At 39.9% G+C, this 17,510-nt stretch overlaps 4 protein-coding genes across 11 annotated transcripts; 1 reads left to right on the plus strand and 3 right to left on the minus strand.

Moving 5' to 3' along the window:
* The first annotated feature begins 53 nt into the window (after positions 1-53).
* On the plus strand, positions 54-2,367 carry LOC128897101 (leucine-rich repeat protein 1). 4 transcript variants are annotated; one of them, XM_054160782.1, is made up of 5 exons: positions 54-199; positions 342-569; positions 631-1,161; positions 1,243-1,532; positions 1,623-2,367. In XM_054160782.1, exons 2-5 carry the CDS (start codon positions 405-407, stop codon positions 1,852-1,854), a joined length of 1,218 nt encoding a protein of 405 aa, XP_054016757.1. In that variant the 5' UTR covers positions 54-199; positions 342-404; the 3' UTR covers positions 1,855-2,367. The 4 variants fall into 4 exon arrangements, with proteins under 4 accessions (XP_054016757.1, XP_054016758.1, XP_054016756.1 ...); XM_054160783.1 differs by having other exon boundaries at positions 69-314; positions 393-569; XM_054160781.1 differs by having other exon boundaries at positions 70-301; positions 393-569.
* LOC128897103 (uncharacterized) lies at positions 2,010-4,699 on the minus strand. 4 transcript variants are annotated; one of them, XM_054160787.1, is made up of 5 exons: positions 4,423-4,699; positions 3,888-4,046; positions 3,334-3,429; positions 2,952-3,272; positions 2,010-2,868 (listed from the first exon to the last, which is right to left on the minus strand). In XM_054160787.1, exons 2-5 carry the CDS (start codon positions 4,017-4,019, stop codon positions 2,620-2,622), a joined length of 798 nt encoding a protein of 265 aa, XP_054016762.1. In that variant the 5' UTR covers positions 4,020-4,046; positions 4,423-4,699; the 3' UTR covers positions 2,010-2,619. The 4 variants fall into 4 exon arrangements, with proteins under 4 accessions (XP_054016762.1, XP_054016763.1, XP_054016764.1 ...); XM_054160788.1 differs by having other exon boundaries at positions 4,249-4,699; XM_054160789.1 differs by having other exon boundaries at positions 4,192-4,699.
* A 140-nt stretch (positions 4,700-4,839) lies between these two features.
* On the minus strand, positions 4,840-8,431 carry LOC128897100 (DNA repair protein complementing XP-C cells homolog). The gene is made up of 5 exons (XM_054160780.1): positions 6,661-8,431; positions 6,377-6,582; positions 6,034-6,298; positions 5,759-5,927; positions 4,840-5,656 (listed from the first exon to the last, which is right to left on the minus strand). The coding sequence occupies exons 1-5, from the start codon at positions 8,320-8,322 to the stop codon at positions 5,301-5,303; spliced, it is 2,658 nt and encodes an 885-aa protein (XP_054016755.1). The 5' UTR covers positions 8,323-8,431; the 3' UTR covers positions 4,840-5,300.
* A 407-nt stretch (positions 8,432-8,838) lies between these two features.
* LOC128896946 (transcription factor Sp4-like) lies at positions 8,839-17,162 on the minus strand. 2 transcript variants are annotated; one of them, XM_054160548.1, is made up of 11 exons: positions 16,042-17,162; positions 14,168-14,368; positions 13,749-14,087; positions 13,268-13,667; positions 13,020-13,204; positions 12,864-12,953; positions 12,496-12,774; positions 12,191-12,428; positions 10,643-11,120; positions 10,263-10,557; positions 8,839-9,775 (listed from the first exon to the last, which is right to left on the minus strand). In XM_054160548.1, exons 2-11 carry the CDS (start codon positions 14,201-14,203, stop codon positions 9,611-9,613), a joined length of 2,505 nt encoding a protein of 834 aa, XP_054016523.1. In that variant the 5' UTR covers positions 14,204-14,368; positions 16,042-17,162; the 3' UTR covers positions 8,839-9,610. The 2 variants fall into 2 exon arrangements, with proteins under 2 accessions (XP_054016523.1, XP_054016524.1); XM_054160549.1 differs by lacking the exon at positions 16,042-17,162 and adding an exon at positions 15,733-15,939.
* Positions 17,163-17,510: the final 348 nt, after the last annotated feature.

Consider the following 17,510-nt stretch of genomic DNA (forward strand, 5'->3'; position numbering starts at 1 on the left):
TTCTAGTTACATTTCTAGCTGTCGGTGCATAGTGATTTTCTCCTAGAACGGCAAGAATCACTGTCACCTGTCGCACACGCATTTGTTCATTTAGGGATTCAGCCTGCGCGCGAAACAGGAATTTGTTTACGTTTTTTTCCAATTTGTCAAAGGAGAACCTACGTGTTAAGATGTGTCTACATCACATTTGTAATTAACAGTATGTGATTCCATCCATGAAAAAGTTAGTCTTGTGTTGTTCGGTACTGTCATTACCTGACATTGCAAAAATTCATCTCACAAGATTAACCGATTAACACAGGTATATATATAAGGTATATATTAATGGTATAATGCTACAGGTATATATTAATGCTATAATGCTATTTCACCATCTGCTGTTCACTTAAAAGATATTGTTTACAATGAAACTGTACTGCAACGTGGAAGTGAATAACAGGTCCACTCCGAATGTGGTGCGAAAGAAATCACAACGGTCGGTTCTAGCTATTGGGAGACAGACAGTGAAGAGCGATGACTTGTTTATACTTTGGCAGACGTTGCAGAATAAACAAGGTGTCAGATACAAGGTGGGAACACTCTTTACAAAATTCTAATAGAAAAAATTAATGTTCACCTAATTTCTTTCAGATCAACTGCAACGTATCTCAAATATTCACAAAGTTCATCAACGAAGGAAAAGCTACTATTCGCTTCCTAGAACCACCGCACGACTTAGTTATTCAATCCGACATAATTCAATTGAAAAGTTTCATTCACACACTGAAGCTCGCATTGTCTAAGAAAGTAAATCTGTCAGTTCTGACCATATCGAATCTAAATCCGAAGAGCTTGAGTGCCATTCCGAAGATCAAAGTCGTGGTCAACAAATCTTCGGACTACCCAACCTTGGAAGGTTTTCCAAGAACGACCGAGGAATTGTATCTAGTAGGATCGAATAGACTATCGTTGGACAAGCAAATTCTAAAGCTTCAGAGCTTGAGGATATTAAACTTGTCGAGCAATCGAATATCGTCTATACCAAAAGAATTGGGGTATTTGCAGCATTTACAGGAACTGAATCTATCGCAGAATCTACTTAATAAAGGTACAAACTGGGTGTGGTTGGACCAGGGTCCTATTAAATCGAATCTGAAGCTACTGGACATAAGCAATAATTTGGTAGGTTGCTTGTATCGTAAACAAAACTCCACTAATCATGGTAACATTCGTATAATAATACATTTTGTACTCTTTACGCAGTTAACAACGCTACCAGAACAGATTGGGAAACTCCATGCTTTAATTAATCTAAAAGCCAGCAAAAATATGCTGTCCTATCTACCACAGAGCCTTGGAAAGTTATCCAAGTTGAAATATTTAGACCTATCTAAGAATAATTTAGAATACATGCCTGGAAGTACAAGAAATTTAAGGCTTGCTTTATTAGATGTCTCTGAGAATGAGTTTCGAAGGACAGAGTCGCATCTCATGAGCAACCTTGACGTACCTAGCTTGACTGAGAGCGCAGCCAGATCCTTCCTCAAAACAAGGTTTGCAAATAACATTTATAACTACATTTGTTTAGTATAATTCAAGTGCTTTAATGAGAGTTCTTTAAATATATTTCTGTGTTTTTGTAGGCATCCATATGACGCGAGTTTGATACCAGTTACCTTAGTTAAGTTTTTAGACAACGCAAAGTATTGTATGTGTGGCAATCCTTGCTTCGATTGCTACATAAGAAAGTTCATGGAGTTTCATTTAAGCATAATAGCCAACAGCGTAAAGTCATCAGAGAACGTTACTGTACCATTTGACTGTTACTTTTGCTCAATTAGCTGCCTGAGTAGTTATGGAAAAATACAGTACTGAAATACTTATTTTTAATAATTATTCTTGGATCACAGATTAGATATATATGTACCCCGAATTAAAGAATGATATTTGTATAAGTTTTGTACATTGTACGCAGTCATTATATGATATTTTCATATTGTTAATTACACGTGTTTCAACGATATTAAAACTTTTATCGATTAAGAAAGTATGATTTATTGCATTTTAGGTATAAAAATGTATCTTTCTTAACAATTTTGATTAAACATCTGGTAAAATTTCTTAATATTAGTTTGAAAATTAGAAACGAGTTCTCTTTCAATTACATCAGTCTACGGTATAACTTAAATACAAATGTTAGTAAATAATAAAACTGAATAAAACTCAGAAATCTCGTTAAACAGTTGAGATCAAGATCACAGAAAATTTGTTCAATTATTTCTTTTCTTAATTTCAACGAAGTAAAAATATATGATTACATGGTAGACTATTGTGTACGACGCATTTTTTTTGTAATTTATTGATAAATAAATCATTTGTCATCCGTTTCTCAATTTTCTTTTAACAGCACACCTGTTTTAATAAATTCTTTATTCTTTCACCTATAGATTGCCATAATTTATCACATACTTCGTTCATTTTTAACTAAAAGATCTTAATAAAATTTTGCAATATGTCTTTCATCTTACAAATTCAAGTATTTTCATAATCAACATGTTAATTGTCATGATCATCAGAGACCAATCAGTTCTTTAAAACTTTTATTTAAGAAAACGCATTGAATCGACCACATTTTTCTTACTACGTTTTCTTTTTTTTAACGAAATCAAACCCAGAGTCGTCCATGGTAAGATAGTACTCTAGAGGTGTTACAGTCTTTTTCTTCCCCAAATGTGATACAGTGAAATCAATATCTTTATATTTATTCTCATCTATGCTTCCGTACGCTTGCAAAGGATGAAGGTAAACATCTGGATCTTCTGGTAACTGAACTAGCTCCATTTCGTACTTTCCTTCGGTCGAATCCCTTGATGACGAAGCATTTTCACTCTATCGTGTGCGATACAAAAATTTCTTTAACTCGTTCAATTAATTTATTATTGTTAAAACTTGGTATAGCAATTTATACGCACCTGTAAGTTCGATTCACTGTTATCTTTTGTACATTTAAAATTGTTTGGTATCTGTAAATCGTCTATCGATATTTTATTTGTTTTTAGGAGTCCCATAATCGCTGCGTTTCTATTAAGCTTACACTTTTGCAAAATAGTTTCTTTGGTTTCAGGTTCATTGATCTCAGGTGTCACAGTTTCTGTACTTGAATCGCTATGACTGTAATTTGTTTCTCTTAAAGCGAACTTGCCTAAAGGTTTATTAGAATTTAAACTAACTGTCTTTTGTCTTGCTTTTATGTTCCGTTCGATCAACTCGTTCGAATAACTAATACCACTGTACTGTAAATTAAAATTAATTTTCATGCGTGTTTTAGGGTGAGTATCGAGTTTCGATGTTTACCTCTTTAATGGAACACGCAATCTCGCTTTCGTGCAATTGAGAGGGTTCGTTGTAGTGGTTTCTTCTATCCTTATCATCGTCGCTGTCATCGTATAACTGTTAAGTAGAATTTTTTAATTATTTAGGGGGAGTTTTATTTAGAAAGGGGTCGAAGTCGTGTTGACTAGAAGTTGATTAGAACTAATATACTAGTCTTGCGATTGTTTAATCTTTACGTTGCGCTCTCTGGGATACCGTTACAGATACCAGAGATCTGTTATATAGCTCGGGTGCCTTAGGATCGCCAGACCCATACAGTGGGTATGATCGGATGTAAGCACAGCCCCTGAGGGTTTAAATTATGGTAACATCCATCTCTTAGAATCATGCTAATGAAAAATTCAAGAGCGGAAGTGATTGAATGGTGGAGCAATATTTATAATTTACGTAAGAAATAGTTGAATCGATAGCAATTATAACTATTTTAGTGAAATAATTATGCCGAGACTTGAGTTACATTGAACTTTGATATAACTTTTAGATCGTAAAAGTAAAGGACGGATGTGGTTACTAACATTTGCATTTCTCGCTGGCTTGGGTTTGCCTATCTTTCTGCTTCGTTTGCCCTCTTTTTGGCGTATGAACAACGAATGCTCGTCCGAGTAAGGTATCTCTGTAACTTTCTTGATGTCATTGAATATACTCATGACAAATTTGATCTAATTGCAACGAATCTGCAAAAGTAAATCATACATTTAAATTTGAACAATAACATTGAAACATAACCTTAAAGTTTCGATTATCAGTAACACAAATTAAATCAAACAAAAACTGTATAAATACAATTAGCTATTGACAATTTTCATGCTTACGAATTACATTTATTATGCATACTTTAATACAGCGGTATAGTCAATTAAAGAAAGTGTAGTTTACCAAATTTTCATCATGACGTTAACGTAACATATTTTGCAAAACAACGTGACATTATTAAATTTGACATTGTAAACAGAAAGCTAGGTTATAAATTATATTCTTGTATTATAGAATAAGAATGAATTTGCGTATAAAATATCTTTTTAACAGTAATATTCTCTAATATTCCCTTACTCGAACGTATATTTTGATATATTAATCAAGATCAGTGCAGATCAGTGTTACCAGATGTGGCATGTGGCTCCTAGTCGCGCATGCGCGTCGAGAATAGCTGAGCGCGCAGTGCTGAAAAACACCGACCAATCACAGCGCGCGCTACTCGTGCGCTGTGATTGGTCGTTGGTTTCTCGTTAATAATTGAAAAACGAAGCACTATTCGACATTTTTGCAAAGGAAATTGTTGTTCAGAATCGCGTCAGCTACCCCCTACTTCATTATAAACATACAAATAAACATACATACGAATTTTGAAAAAAAAAAATAGATTTTTACATATTTTCCACTGGCACTTCCAAGACTGCAGCTAAGATTACAAATTAAACATAGCTACAGGCCCGAGGGTTAAACAATTTACAAATCATACGAAGCATGTATAATGTACAAACATATTACTTTATTACGATAATTTTACAAAATTCGCGGTTTATGTACACTATATCAATTTCGTAGATTCTAAATACTCATTATTACCGAAAGTCTAATAATACTTGATAAATGCAGAAAAACATTTAAAAAAAAAAAATAAATTAATTAATTACAATCCTAAATCCTTACCAAGGGATTTATAAAAATATAGAAAAATAAATTTGAAGTATAAAAAAGTATGATTGAACGCGTTATTGAGAAAAAATTCTTAATGTTTACAATCGCACGTGCATTTTTCTCTTCTTAAGAAATTAACAAACTATTTCAACATATTATTTAACATATATATATGTTATGTCTAACAAAATATACAAGTTGCCACGCAATCATTTACAACTACATGAAATATTTTTAAGTGGAACAGAAAAGTTTTCTTTGACTTATCGAAAAGAGATTCCCCATGAGATTTACGAAACTCTAGCCTTCTTCGCGTCCCTCGTTAACCGTTCTTTCCGTTTGCCCCCGGTGGAAGACGTTGTCTCCTGCGAAAAGTTGTACCTCGCAGCCAATCGTTCCCTTATGAACAAACCCTGAATCAATTTCTTCCAATTCCCGTACACTCTTTTCTCCCTTTTCTCTTTGGCTCGTTTAGCCGCCTCCACTTGCTCTGCCTCCCAAGCCTCCCGCAATGTGTCCTCGTACTCTGAGCAGACTACGTACCCTTCGATGGCAGGCACAGCGCCCATGCATCCAAAATTAAAACCCACAACGGCTGGGGCACAATCGATATTCAGCTTTCTAGCGATACGGTTCAATGCTGGAACTGTGTAACAAGTATTATACTTTGTATTATAACTGCTTCACCAAATTACTAGTTTAAAATTTTTGTTTGAATGTTTTAATGTCAAATGTTTAAATTACTCACGATTTATGTGGACTGTGCCCTTTGGAAGCATGCATTGTTTGAACAAATCCACGTTTCCATACTCGTTTCGTGGAACTATACCATTCTTAGCTTCAGGTGGTACGTACTCTGTGGTCTGCCACTCACCGAACACCTCCAGCGATAGATCATTGATCTTCATTTTGGTCAGCTGTTTCAAATCAAATAATAGTAGATATTTAATTGTAGAATTGTATATGTAATTGTATAACTGTATGTAGAATTGTATTTTCAATGCCAGCAGAAAACATTATTACCTTGTCGTACTTTGGACGGGCCTTTACTATTTTGTAAGGTTCCTCCTTCGGCTTCACAACTCTAGCTTTCTTCAGCCACGTTTCCCTCGAGCAGAGCGTGTGCACACAGTGGCGAGAGTAGATAGGTTCACCAGTAGAAGTATATCCCAATGGGACACAATCCGGAGGGTACAATGCTTCAAACTTAAGTAAATGCCTCGTAAGAACATACAGTGGGTGTCCTTTGCATTCTCCGATTGTCTTAGGCAGTGGTTGTTCCAATTCTCTGCGATATGAAAGAAAGTAAGCAAAGTTCTTAAATAAGAAAGCTGAGTTTGCAGCGATTAGAAGTCTGAAAATATACTTTTGTAGGAACATCTCATCTTCCGCTCTTGAAATAGCAGTGTCCTTTTCCCTCCAGTAAGACAATGTTTGGACCCACCACTTCTCTTCGATGCGCTGCTTGCGTGTGACTGTGAGCCAGTGGGGACAGTAGCGCTTCGTTACATCCTTTATTAAATTCTCAGAGTTCCAGGCTACCACATATAATACTGGTTTTGATGCTTTTCTCTGCGAAAGAGTACAGCTATTAATATCATATAAAAAGACTTATTATTTAAATGTAATGCAATTGTTCGCTTCACTTACATACAAATCAGCAACACAATGAATTTTTTCATCCATCACATTCACACTAATCCAGCTCTCCTCTGATTCTAGGTACACTTCTGCCCAGAGATCCTGCCCCCTTTTCTTTTTATCTCCATCCTCAATTTCACTGTCAGAAGACAACAATTTTTTGTTCTTCGCTTTAGGGTTCTTAGAGCTCTGCGTTGTTTCTTCGTTGTTATCCTTTAACTTCCTTCTTGTCACACGTTGTGGCTTGGGTTGAAACTCTGCCTCAGAATCCGCAGAATCTTCATCGATGTAATACTTTGAGCGAGTGCCATCGATGGCATCATTTTTTGAATTTGAGGTTTTAGTTTTCTTTGCTTTACTATCTTCTACGACGTTAACTCTACGAGATCTCAACTGACGTACACCAGATACTTCTATTCCTTCCTCTACGAGCTTAGACTCACTTTCTTTTCCTGTACTTCTAGTTGGCTCAGTTTTAGTCTTCTTGTTACTATTAGATTTACTTCTCTTCGCGCTTTGCGATTTTGATTGTAAAACTTCCGCTGCCCTTTTCTTGGCTTCCATTTTAGCGATCTTTTCTGCCTCGAGACTGTTTTTAACTACATCACAAGTTTTCTTTTTGGTCACCCTCGAAGAGGTTTTACCTTTAGACGTATTAGAATCGCTTGTAGACTTATCTTGTTGATTAGGTTTGTCGAGTTTAAACAGCGGATTGTCTCTTAACACTCTATGAGGTGGACAGAGAGATACGACTAATCGACAATTTAATCCTAGAGCCCTTGCTGTGGCAACATACAATAATACCAACACTCTATAATCGCAGATCTTTTTTTCTCGTAATACTTTCAACAAACTCTTTGTGTCTACACGATTATTGGCATTATTTTCAACGCAGTCGAATGTAAATATATGCTTGAACCACTTCGTGAACTTTTCTAAGTAACCGAGATCTACTCGGTTCTTTGGATAATAGTTGGTCGAAAGTAACGATAACGCAGTTGACATTACTTCGGGATCATTTACCTGTTTATTCAAATGAAATCCATACGCTAGCCAACAGAGTAATCCTACCTTTTCTATATAGATTTCATTAGCCTTCAGTCGTCTCAGAAGAAGCGTTTTCAAACTCTGCCCTCCGTTTTTCTTCTTGTTATTTAACATGGAACTTGTACCAGGTAGAATAATCTCGATGCCATCCTTAGGAATAGTGTACTCTGTAGCATCTACGGTGTCTTCTTTTATACTTGTATTCCTAGAATCATTTTTATCAGGCGAACCGGTGACGTTTTCTCCTAAAAGTAGAAGTTCGTTAATCTCGTTGGACGACGCAGCATCTTTCCCTTCTATTTTCAATCCATGCCCTTTTTCCTCTTTTCTCTGTGGCACGGAAGGGTCCAGAAACGATTGTTCTTTCTTGACATTGTCATTATTGAGTTGAAACTGTTGCGAGATTTCCAGATTTTTCAGAACTTGAGCAAACAGTTCAATGTTGCTTGCTCCGTTGACATCTTCGAGATCCTCCTCGTCGCTGCTTTCATCTTTGGTATCACTCGAAGCAAAGAAAGACTTCGGTTTCTTTTCGAAAAAGCTGCAACTTGCGGTTATCTTTTCCGAGTTTACTCGAAAATCATCGTTACTGTCGGAACTGTCGTCCTCCGATAAACCGCTCATTTTACAAGCTTCATGAAACGAACGAACGAACTTTTTGTATGATTACAACATAACGTGTAATAAAAGACTTCTATTTACCAACTTCTACGTTTCAAAATTACAGGGATATTTGTTTTTGTAAGGTTAGTGTTATAAGGTAAGGTTAGAGCTCTGCTTCTGGGCATGCGTGCAGCGTTGCTAGGGGCGACGCCGACGCGCACTACCTCTAGTGTCAAAGTGTCATTTCAAAATCTGTCGGCACTTTAAACAATTTAGAACCGAACAAGAGTTTCAGACAATGATTTCAAGGGTTTTAAATGTTTAAAGCAGCTGAAATTGAAACTGACTGCGCGTTGTTTTCTATACAGTACTGCGCGCTGGGTTCTGCGCATGCGCGAGTAGGAGTTTTCCCTGGCGCGAAATACGTAGCCCGTTTGAAATTGATTATTGAACTTATTGGTCCAGTCTTGCTTTTTACTAATTATTAGTCTTGTAATCCTTAATTTTTTTACATTGGAATGCTTTACATTACATTTCTTTACATGTTTGTAGGTAGCTCGGGTACCTCGGGATTGCTAAATGAAATAAGTAAAATAGAAATATGCTTTAAATCGAATCTCGACTTTTCAGCGACAAGGAATATAATGCGTGAATTTGTCTATTTACTGGTTTATTGAAAGATCAATAAGATGACAATAATCTCTATTGATTTTTTAGATAAATCAAGTAAATTAGTTTGTAAAACACGATCTATTGTTCAAAGCTATGGAAAACAATATAAGTGCCGTAAGGTGCCATTCTAGTTAACGATGTAATTAAGATACACGTGTGGATGGTACAAGGCTGTTCCAAAAGATTTTGCAAACGACCAAGTGTTTTTAAACTAAAAGCAAAAGAGTCTTACCTTTTACCTGTATACACTTTATATTAGTCTATTTAAACGTTACGCCTGAAACGATTCATTCGACGCGACATCGTCCCTACGCGTAACAAAAGATTCTCCTATAATAAGGTGAAAGACTGAACCATCCCTACGAATCGCAATATCAAAAACCGTTTATAAGTGTAAAATTCATTTTGTGCAAAAACTTTTTACATTAATATACATTATATACATATTTACAAATCGTCATCGTTACAAAAATAGATCAATATGCATTACGAATTACGATAATCCCTGTAAAAAGTTATTCTCTCCCGTTAAACGATATAACGCTATTGACAAATCTCGTCTTTCGTCGACGTCGTTAACGTAACAACCAACTAACTAACAATTTCTCCTAAATCCTCAGAGACGGAGGATTCCACTTTACTCGTTCGTCACGTGATTCGTTGGCTGAGCCTTTATCTCGTCTATCTGCTCGGTGATGACGATGTCGGACTGCTCCGTATCTTTGTGGAGGGCGATGATGATTTTCTCTTCCGTGGAAGATTGGCTGTCGGAGGAACCTTCCTGCGTTGAAGTAGCTGCTTCCTGAAACACGAAGAAAATTATTTCAGTACTTTCTAGGAATCCTTTTCCTATTACTTAAGACACTTAAGGTGGTTGTTCCGTGGATTTATTTAACGGATGATTTAAAAACAAAACCCCACTAGACTGTTCTTTGATTAACACGTTGACTGCCAGAGAAATATTCTTGAAAATTTCAGCTAGGATTAAATATTATTCAGACTATTGGAAACTACATAATCAAACATCCGTCATGGTATTTATTTTTGTAACTTCATCAAAATACACGAATTTCATTTAAATTCATTTCCTTTGAAGCTTAACTTTCAGAATTAATTGTTTTAGTTCTTCAGTGAAAAGCACTGTCACCCACATATGGGTGACGTGGCGATCAACCTGTTAAATATGAATCATGCAAGCCTATTTCGATATAAATCGACCACCCAGAGAAGTTTGCAATGATATTTTTGAATATCTCGAAACAACTACCTTCAACCAAAACTTTTCTCACCGTGCTTCGAATTTTCGTGTGCGTCTTAATATGTTTCGTCAAGTGATCCGACCGCATGAATTTCTTCGTGCACTCGGGACACTGGAATCTCTTCTCCCCGGTGTGGGTCCTGCGATGCCTCTGAAGCTCGTCGGATCTGGTGAACTTCTTCCCGCAGAATATCCAACTACAAACGAACGGTCGTTCGCCCGTGTGCCACCTCAGATGTGCCCTCAGGTGACTCGTTTTCCCGTACACCTTGTTGCATCCGGCTATGTGGCAGACGTGTTGGCGTTTCCTGGTCAGGTCTCGATTCCTATACAACAAAATTCCATTATAAACTATATCCAAAAAAGTAAATAACAATGGGTGAATGTATATCCCAGTGAAAAGTTCCCCACCTATCACCATCGCCGCAGTTGGGACACGTGCAGGCAACTCTCCTTCGATGCTGTTTATTAGAATCAGTGTCCACGTTGGTCGATCCTGCGGTGCTGACTTGGTGCTGGTGAGACGCGGGAGCGGGCGTCGACAGCGTATTATTGGACTGAAGAGTCTGCAGGATTTGCCATTTAGTAGCGTCGTTCGAGTCTAGTTGAACCGTTGGTGTAGCTACGATGGGTGTGGTCGCGGTGGGCATGGTCTGGAGGTTGGCAGGCTGAAGAGCGCTCGCAGGAATCACTTGCACGTTACCTAGACCCGGGATATTCTGCACAGGGATCGACTGGAGGACGCAGCCGTTTGCCGTGCTCATTCCTCCGGTAGGCTGGATCTGCATTATGCTTCCGCTGCCGACGCCTCTCATCATGTTCCCTTGTTGGGCGGTCAGATTCGCCAACGCTGATGCAGGAATCAGGGTCAACTGCTGCGCCTGGGTTCCTGTGATCCAAACGAGTTGATTAAAATGTGGCATTTAAATGGGATAATATCATGTACTGGTACTGATGCATACGAGTGTGTTGAGCCATTAACCCATTAACTGTGGGACGATTTGTGATGTAGAGAAGAGATTTAGAGGTATTGTAAAAAATATCAGCTCAGAGTGGACGATAAGACGAAACTTTTTTGTATTTACAGTTTATTCATACGACGTTTAGTTTCAGAGATAAAAATTGAAAACTTGAAAGACCTTTTTCCTGAAATTTAATTGTATTTGGAATGGTGGAAATGGAAAGTGTCGTTAGTTGACAATTACTTATTCGTCGAAATTTTTGAAAGTATTTCTTTATAGGGGATGATATGGCGAAACTTTTTTGTATTTGCAGTTTATTCATACGACGTTTAGTTTCAGAGATAAAAATTGAAAACCTGGAAGACCTTTCTCCTGAAATTCAATTTTTGTTCAGCAACAAACTCTTAACTTTTCAATTTTTATTTTCAAAACTAAGGGCCCTACGATTAAACTATAAACACAAAAAAGTTTCGTCTTATCATCCTCTATAAGCTTATATTTATTTTACATTGATTTAACGAAGATGAACAGACCTAACCCAGACCTCTTTCCTGAAATTTAATTTTTCCAACAAACTTCTACCTTTTCAATTTTTATTTTCAAAAGTAAGGGTCCTATGAATAACTTGTAAACACAAAAAAGTTTTCTTTAATCATCCTCTATAAGCTTATATTTTTTCAAATTGATTTAACAAAAATGAACAGACCTAACCCGGACCTAACCCAGACCTCTTTCCTGAAATTTAATGTTTCCAACAAACTTCTAGCTTTTCAATTTTTATTTTCAAAACTAAGGGTCCTATGAATAAACTGTAAACACAAAAAAGTTTCGTCTTATCATCCTCTACAAGCTCATATTTTTAAAAAATTGATTTGTCTAACATAAACATTTCTCCGAGTCCATTTCTTAAGGCGTATATATACTACCTCGCAGTCAAAGTGTTAAACAATAGGATTTAAACGAAATAGTATGATATACAGCTACTAATGCAACACACCTGTGATGGTGATGGGCTGGACAGCGGACTGAGCTGATTGAGCCGCAGGAATATGAATGACTTGGCCACTAGCTAATTGTCTAGCATCGATGCTGGTCACTTTGATATCGCCTTCGACCGATTCTGGTGGCCTCGCTAGAGCGGACAACGTCTGCACGTCGATCTTCTGCCCGTCCTTGGTAGTGATAACGTTACCGCTAGCTGTAATTGGCCTTCCAAGAGCACCAATCCCAAGTACCTACGAAAAGATAGGAATATTCAAAGCTTGTATCGAACGATGCGTCTTTATTTGATCGTTTATTTACCTGGACGTTGCTGGGAGTCGACACAGTCGTGCTCCATGTTGCGACAGTTGACGACGGCGCGGATGATTGCTGCTGGACCTGCTGAACTTGCTGCTGCTGCTGTTGCTGTTGTTGCTGCTGGATGACTTGCTGGACGACCTGCTGCACTTGCTGCTGCTGTTGCTGGACCTGAGCTTGCTGCTGGTGTTGCTGTTGCACGGACTGCACTACTTGCGGCTGGGTTTGCTGTTGAGCCTGTTGCTGGGCCACTTGCTGGGCGACTTGCGTTACCTGCTGGCTCTGGAATATCGCGATAGTTTAATAGACATCGAATACGCTTCTGGATACGTTTTAGTGCGATACGATGGATTCTCTTGTTTTCTATTCACCTGTAAACTTTGAAGCTGCGGCAGATTCGCGATCTGGACCTGCTGTATTTGTCCGTTTGGGGTGATTATTTGAGCCATTTGGGGAATTTGCTGTAAACAAATTGCATTGTGATTAAACCGTTAAATAACTATTATTTATTTACTTGCTCGATGTACCTGAGTGATCTGAGGTATCATCTGCGTAGTGGGCATATTGAAAACACTGGACAACGCTTGGACTGGAAAATGCACCGTCTGATACACAGTTTGACCATTGCTGGCGGTGACTGGTACCTGCACTGGCACAGTCTGCTGTACGTGCTGCATGGGGAACTGAAGTGGCCTAACTTGCACGCTCTGCCCTGTAACATTTACATATTATATGTATATACTGTATATCAGGCTTGTAAATAAAGAGTACATACCTGACGGTAACTGAACAGTTTGTCCAGTGATGTTCTGAATGATAGAAGTGGGAAAGACATTGGGCGCCCTTATCAGACTGACAGGCTGTGGCGTGATAATAGTCTGACCGTTAGCCAATTGCACTTGCTGGCTAGCAAGCTGAACTTGTTGCCCGCTAGCTGTAGCAAATTGCATTGCAGGCTGGGTCTGATGATGTCCGCCTGCGGCAGACATAGCAGAAGATGGAATGAAGAGTGCCTCTTGGCCGTCAATGTTAACAGTTTGCATCTGTGGAATTACACTATAGCTAAGTTGCTGGGGTTGCTGTTGCTGGGACTGCTGCTGGACTTGCTGCTGCTGCGTCTGTTGCTGCTGCTGCTGGAGAGCAGCTTGGGTCTGAGTGCTGATTAACTGAGCACCCTGAAGCGATTATCATACATTGTCAGAGATTATCATACATTATCGATTTATAATTGTTTTACATAGTATCGTGGTACGCACTTGCAAGAATTGTTGAGGGAGAGACTGCACGGAAATCGTCTGCGCTCTCTGTTGGTCGTGCTGGGACTGTTGAGTTTGTAAAGGCACGAAATTCTGCAGCTGCTGCAGCGTGATGACTTGAGGCTGCTGCTGCTGTGCTTGTTGCTGAACATCTTGCTGTTGCTGCAGCTGCTGCAAAACGTTTGCGCTTAGGAAACGTATCTGAGGCTGGGCAGTTTGCTGTTCCAATTGCTGCTGTTGCTGCTGCTGCTGCTGCTGTTGCTGCTGCTGCTGCTGCTGGTCGACTTCGTCTTGCTGCTGTTGTTGCACTTGCAACGGATCGTGGTCCTCGATCTCCTCCTACGAATCAATTTTAATTAATTTTCTTTTATTTCTATTCTGTTCTCGTTTGCTTCTATTAGGATTCTATATCTATTTACCTGGGTGATGCTTCTTCCATCCACGGTTCGCTTCATGGTGAAAATATTTGTGTTGTATATTCTCCAAGGAAAACAATGTCGACGTTAACGGTAATTTTACGTCGAACACTCTTGTGCTAGGAATCCATCCTTCGACGTACTAGATTGGGCTAACTGATTAGTCCTTGATACATGGAGATACTTAGTCAGCGAGCATTTGATCTGGAAATATATTTCTTTCTTAGAGATTCGTAATGATTCTTCGTTGACAACCTTTTTTGACCCTGGGGTAGGTTCGATATGAAATGTTGCTTTGGCAATATTTTTACTGTGGTGAAATCTAATTCTTTGCAGAGTTTCGCAGGATATATGAAGTTAATCTCTGTAGTTAATTGATTTATTACCTTCATCTTTGAATCTTACTGCTACTATTAATTGGAGGGTACAGTTTAAATGTGTATGTACAGGATTTATATGTCAAATGATGGATCAATTGGTATGGGGTTACAGTTCGACTCCCAGGGTCATAGGTTGCAGATTAGTGTAACAAACAATGGCATATGCATTCAGATCTCGGTGTTTTAGTTACAGAGAAGAAGACGCACACACAGACAACATTGGGGTAGTTGTTTCAAGATAGTCTTTGTAAAAATTTATCAGTTAAAATACAGGATAGTTGAAGCTTATCGAAGCATAGCTTATCAAAGTTACAAAATACAACAGTCAAGGTGGTTAGTTGAAATTGGCAATTGGAGACTTCTGTACGATACATAACAATATGGATATCTATTACGTTGTCCCGAAACTTTCTTTCGCGAGTTGCACTCAATTATTTTATGTCGTCGTGTTTATATAAATAGACAATCTAATTTCATAGATATTCATGTAGTAACAGTAATGGAGCAAAATGAATTGTGCACAATTCAGTAATGCAACATAAAACATAAAATATTGTGCATGTATTATTTATTAATAAAGCGAAAGAAACTTTTGGAACAACCTACTACATTTGTGGGACTCAAGATATGATTGTGGCAATGCCGACTGTTATTGCAGAGCTTCTCTAGGGTCAGTTTCAGGCATTAAAGAACAGTACAGTCAATAATTGTAGTATTCTTTTTTTTAAATGCTCCATAGTTTTGGTTTTTGTAGCATATTGAATTTTCAGCAAGGTCCTCCATCGCATACCGATTTAAATAGGAAAGATTTAGGAGAGTCCAAGGTGTTTTGTAAGGATCTATGTCAAAGCTAGAAGGCTTCACTATCGTGTTTTAAGACATTGTAGCAGTAATTTCAATTGAAATTGGGGTGGTCCTTTAAATTGGAAAGATGTAGGAGAGTCCAAGGTGTTTCGCAAGGGTCTGTGTCAAAGGTAGAAAGCTTCGCTATCATGTTTTAAGAAATTGTAGCGGTCCCTTAAATAGTAAATCCGCAAGGGTCTACGTTACAGTTACAAAAGTTTGGTATAAGTTTCCAAGAAATTGAGCTGGTCCTTTAAATTGAAATAGTCTGCTATAGGTAATAGCTGTTAAAATAAGACCGGAGGAAAGTTTGAAGATTCTTCGTTAAATCCGCGGAACAACTACCTTAAGAGGAGGCCAGAGACGTCAAACGGATCCACGCTGCGAGGAGGTTGAAAAAGGAGTCGAACAATATCGACACGTGCGAGGAGCGACCCGCGGGAGACAAAGAAGGCCAGAGAGAGCACTCCTCGAGAACCCGCTCGAGGACCGCCTCCCTACGCCCCTGTTTCAGCCGCCCCACCCGCCCTCTTGAAATATCGCGCGGCGTGGCAAGGACGCGCACGAGCCACCGACACAGGCGTCGTGTGTCGTCACACCCGCCCACTCGGTCGCGCTGGTCGGCCTGTCCGCAACCCACACACTCTCACGTACCTGCGATAACGGGGAAGGCAGCCTCGCGATGCAGCCTCCACCCACTTTGCGCATGGGACTCCACCTAACTCGCGAATTGGCACGTGCTCCTCCGTGGAAACGTCCACGCTCCCGCTACTGTTTCTCTTCCCTCCAGGGAGCCAGACGCCACGCGCGCTTCCTGTCTCACCTCGACGAGGCGGCCATTGTATAATACGGAATACAGTAAAAAGTACGTCTATCGTACGGCGATAGTTACAAGGAGCGTCTAGACATAGTATACACCGAAGTTCACTAAGGTCCGTACCGCCAGCGTTCCACGAGGAAGCCAACTATACACACATAAAAGCGTTGGACGTTGGGCGGGCACCAGCGGGCACGCGCGCGCGAGCGCAGTGATCCCAGCGATCTACGCTTTCCCTTCCTTGGTCGATACTCGGGGCACCTCCACGCCAGTTCCTCCGTAAACAATGCTTAGCGGCGACGAGTCGTCGAGTCACGGTTCGAATTTGCCGCCAAAATCACCGCGTAGGCACGCAGAGGTGGTGGAGCTTGACGCTCTCGTACCGCGTTCGTCCTCCTCCTGGGCTTCTGACCGACGAAATGCCGCGGCCACGCTAATCCTGGGTTCACCTGGCGATCCAATTTCCCCAACGCGATCTCGACACGGACACGTGCACGTATATATCCGTACGCGACAGCGTGTTGGTCGGCCGTCCCTCGCGAAAACAGGGCTACGAATACCGCTATGAGAGGACTACTTTCGCCGTGGGGCGGTACGCGAGGTGGCAACGTCGCCGTCCGCGAGACGATCGGACGGAGCGCCTGATTGGTCGCGCTCGCCTCGCAATTGCTGGCAGCGAGCACAGGTTCGTTAGACAGGGGCGTACGCAGGGAACCGTCCCGACGCCCACCCCGACGAAGAGGGATAAACGACGCGCACCTCCTACTTTCTCTGGCCTTCCTTCCCCTCTTTTTAGCTAGCCCACCGGTCAGGGTCGCGATACGTTCGTTATTGGGCATATGTTCTCGCTTGCTATGGTTGTCCAGGAGCGAACGATCCGCTGCCAGATGACGGGAATAGGAAGGGAGGAGCGAGACTCCCTCGCTGCGACGACGCCCTTTCTTTTCCTCGTGGGGCTCGCTTCAGTTAAGCCGGGCCATCTGGAAAGTCGCAGGTTTAGAGAGCATTTCGATTACAGTAGGGAAATTCTATCGATTCGACCGCTAAATTAGGCTCTATGCTTACTTATATCATGAGAAAAACTTAGTACGAGCAGTGAAAGTCAAGATGGACGTGCCTGGGTATTGGAACGTTCTTTATAGGAGACTAGTCCTCTTTTAGGTTTATTGATACATAAGAAGTACCTAGCTACTCCTGGAGAGATATGTGTCCCACGATTTCCTAAGTGATGTACCTAAACATATATTTCGTTAGATTTAAGATCAAACTGTGTTTTTATTCCACGTCCTTCGAGAATTTTCTAAAA

The sequence above is a fragment of the Hylaeus anthracinus genome, unplaced genomic scaffold (assembly GCF_026225885.1).
Source record: "Hylaeus anthracinus isolate JK02 unplaced genomic scaffold, UHH_iyHylAnth1.0_haploid 11978, whole genome shotgun sequence".
In the NCBI taxonomy this organism is placed as follows: domain Eukaryota; kingdom Metazoa; phylum Arthropoda; class Insecta; order Hymenoptera; family Colletidae; genus Hylaeus; species Hylaeus anthracinus.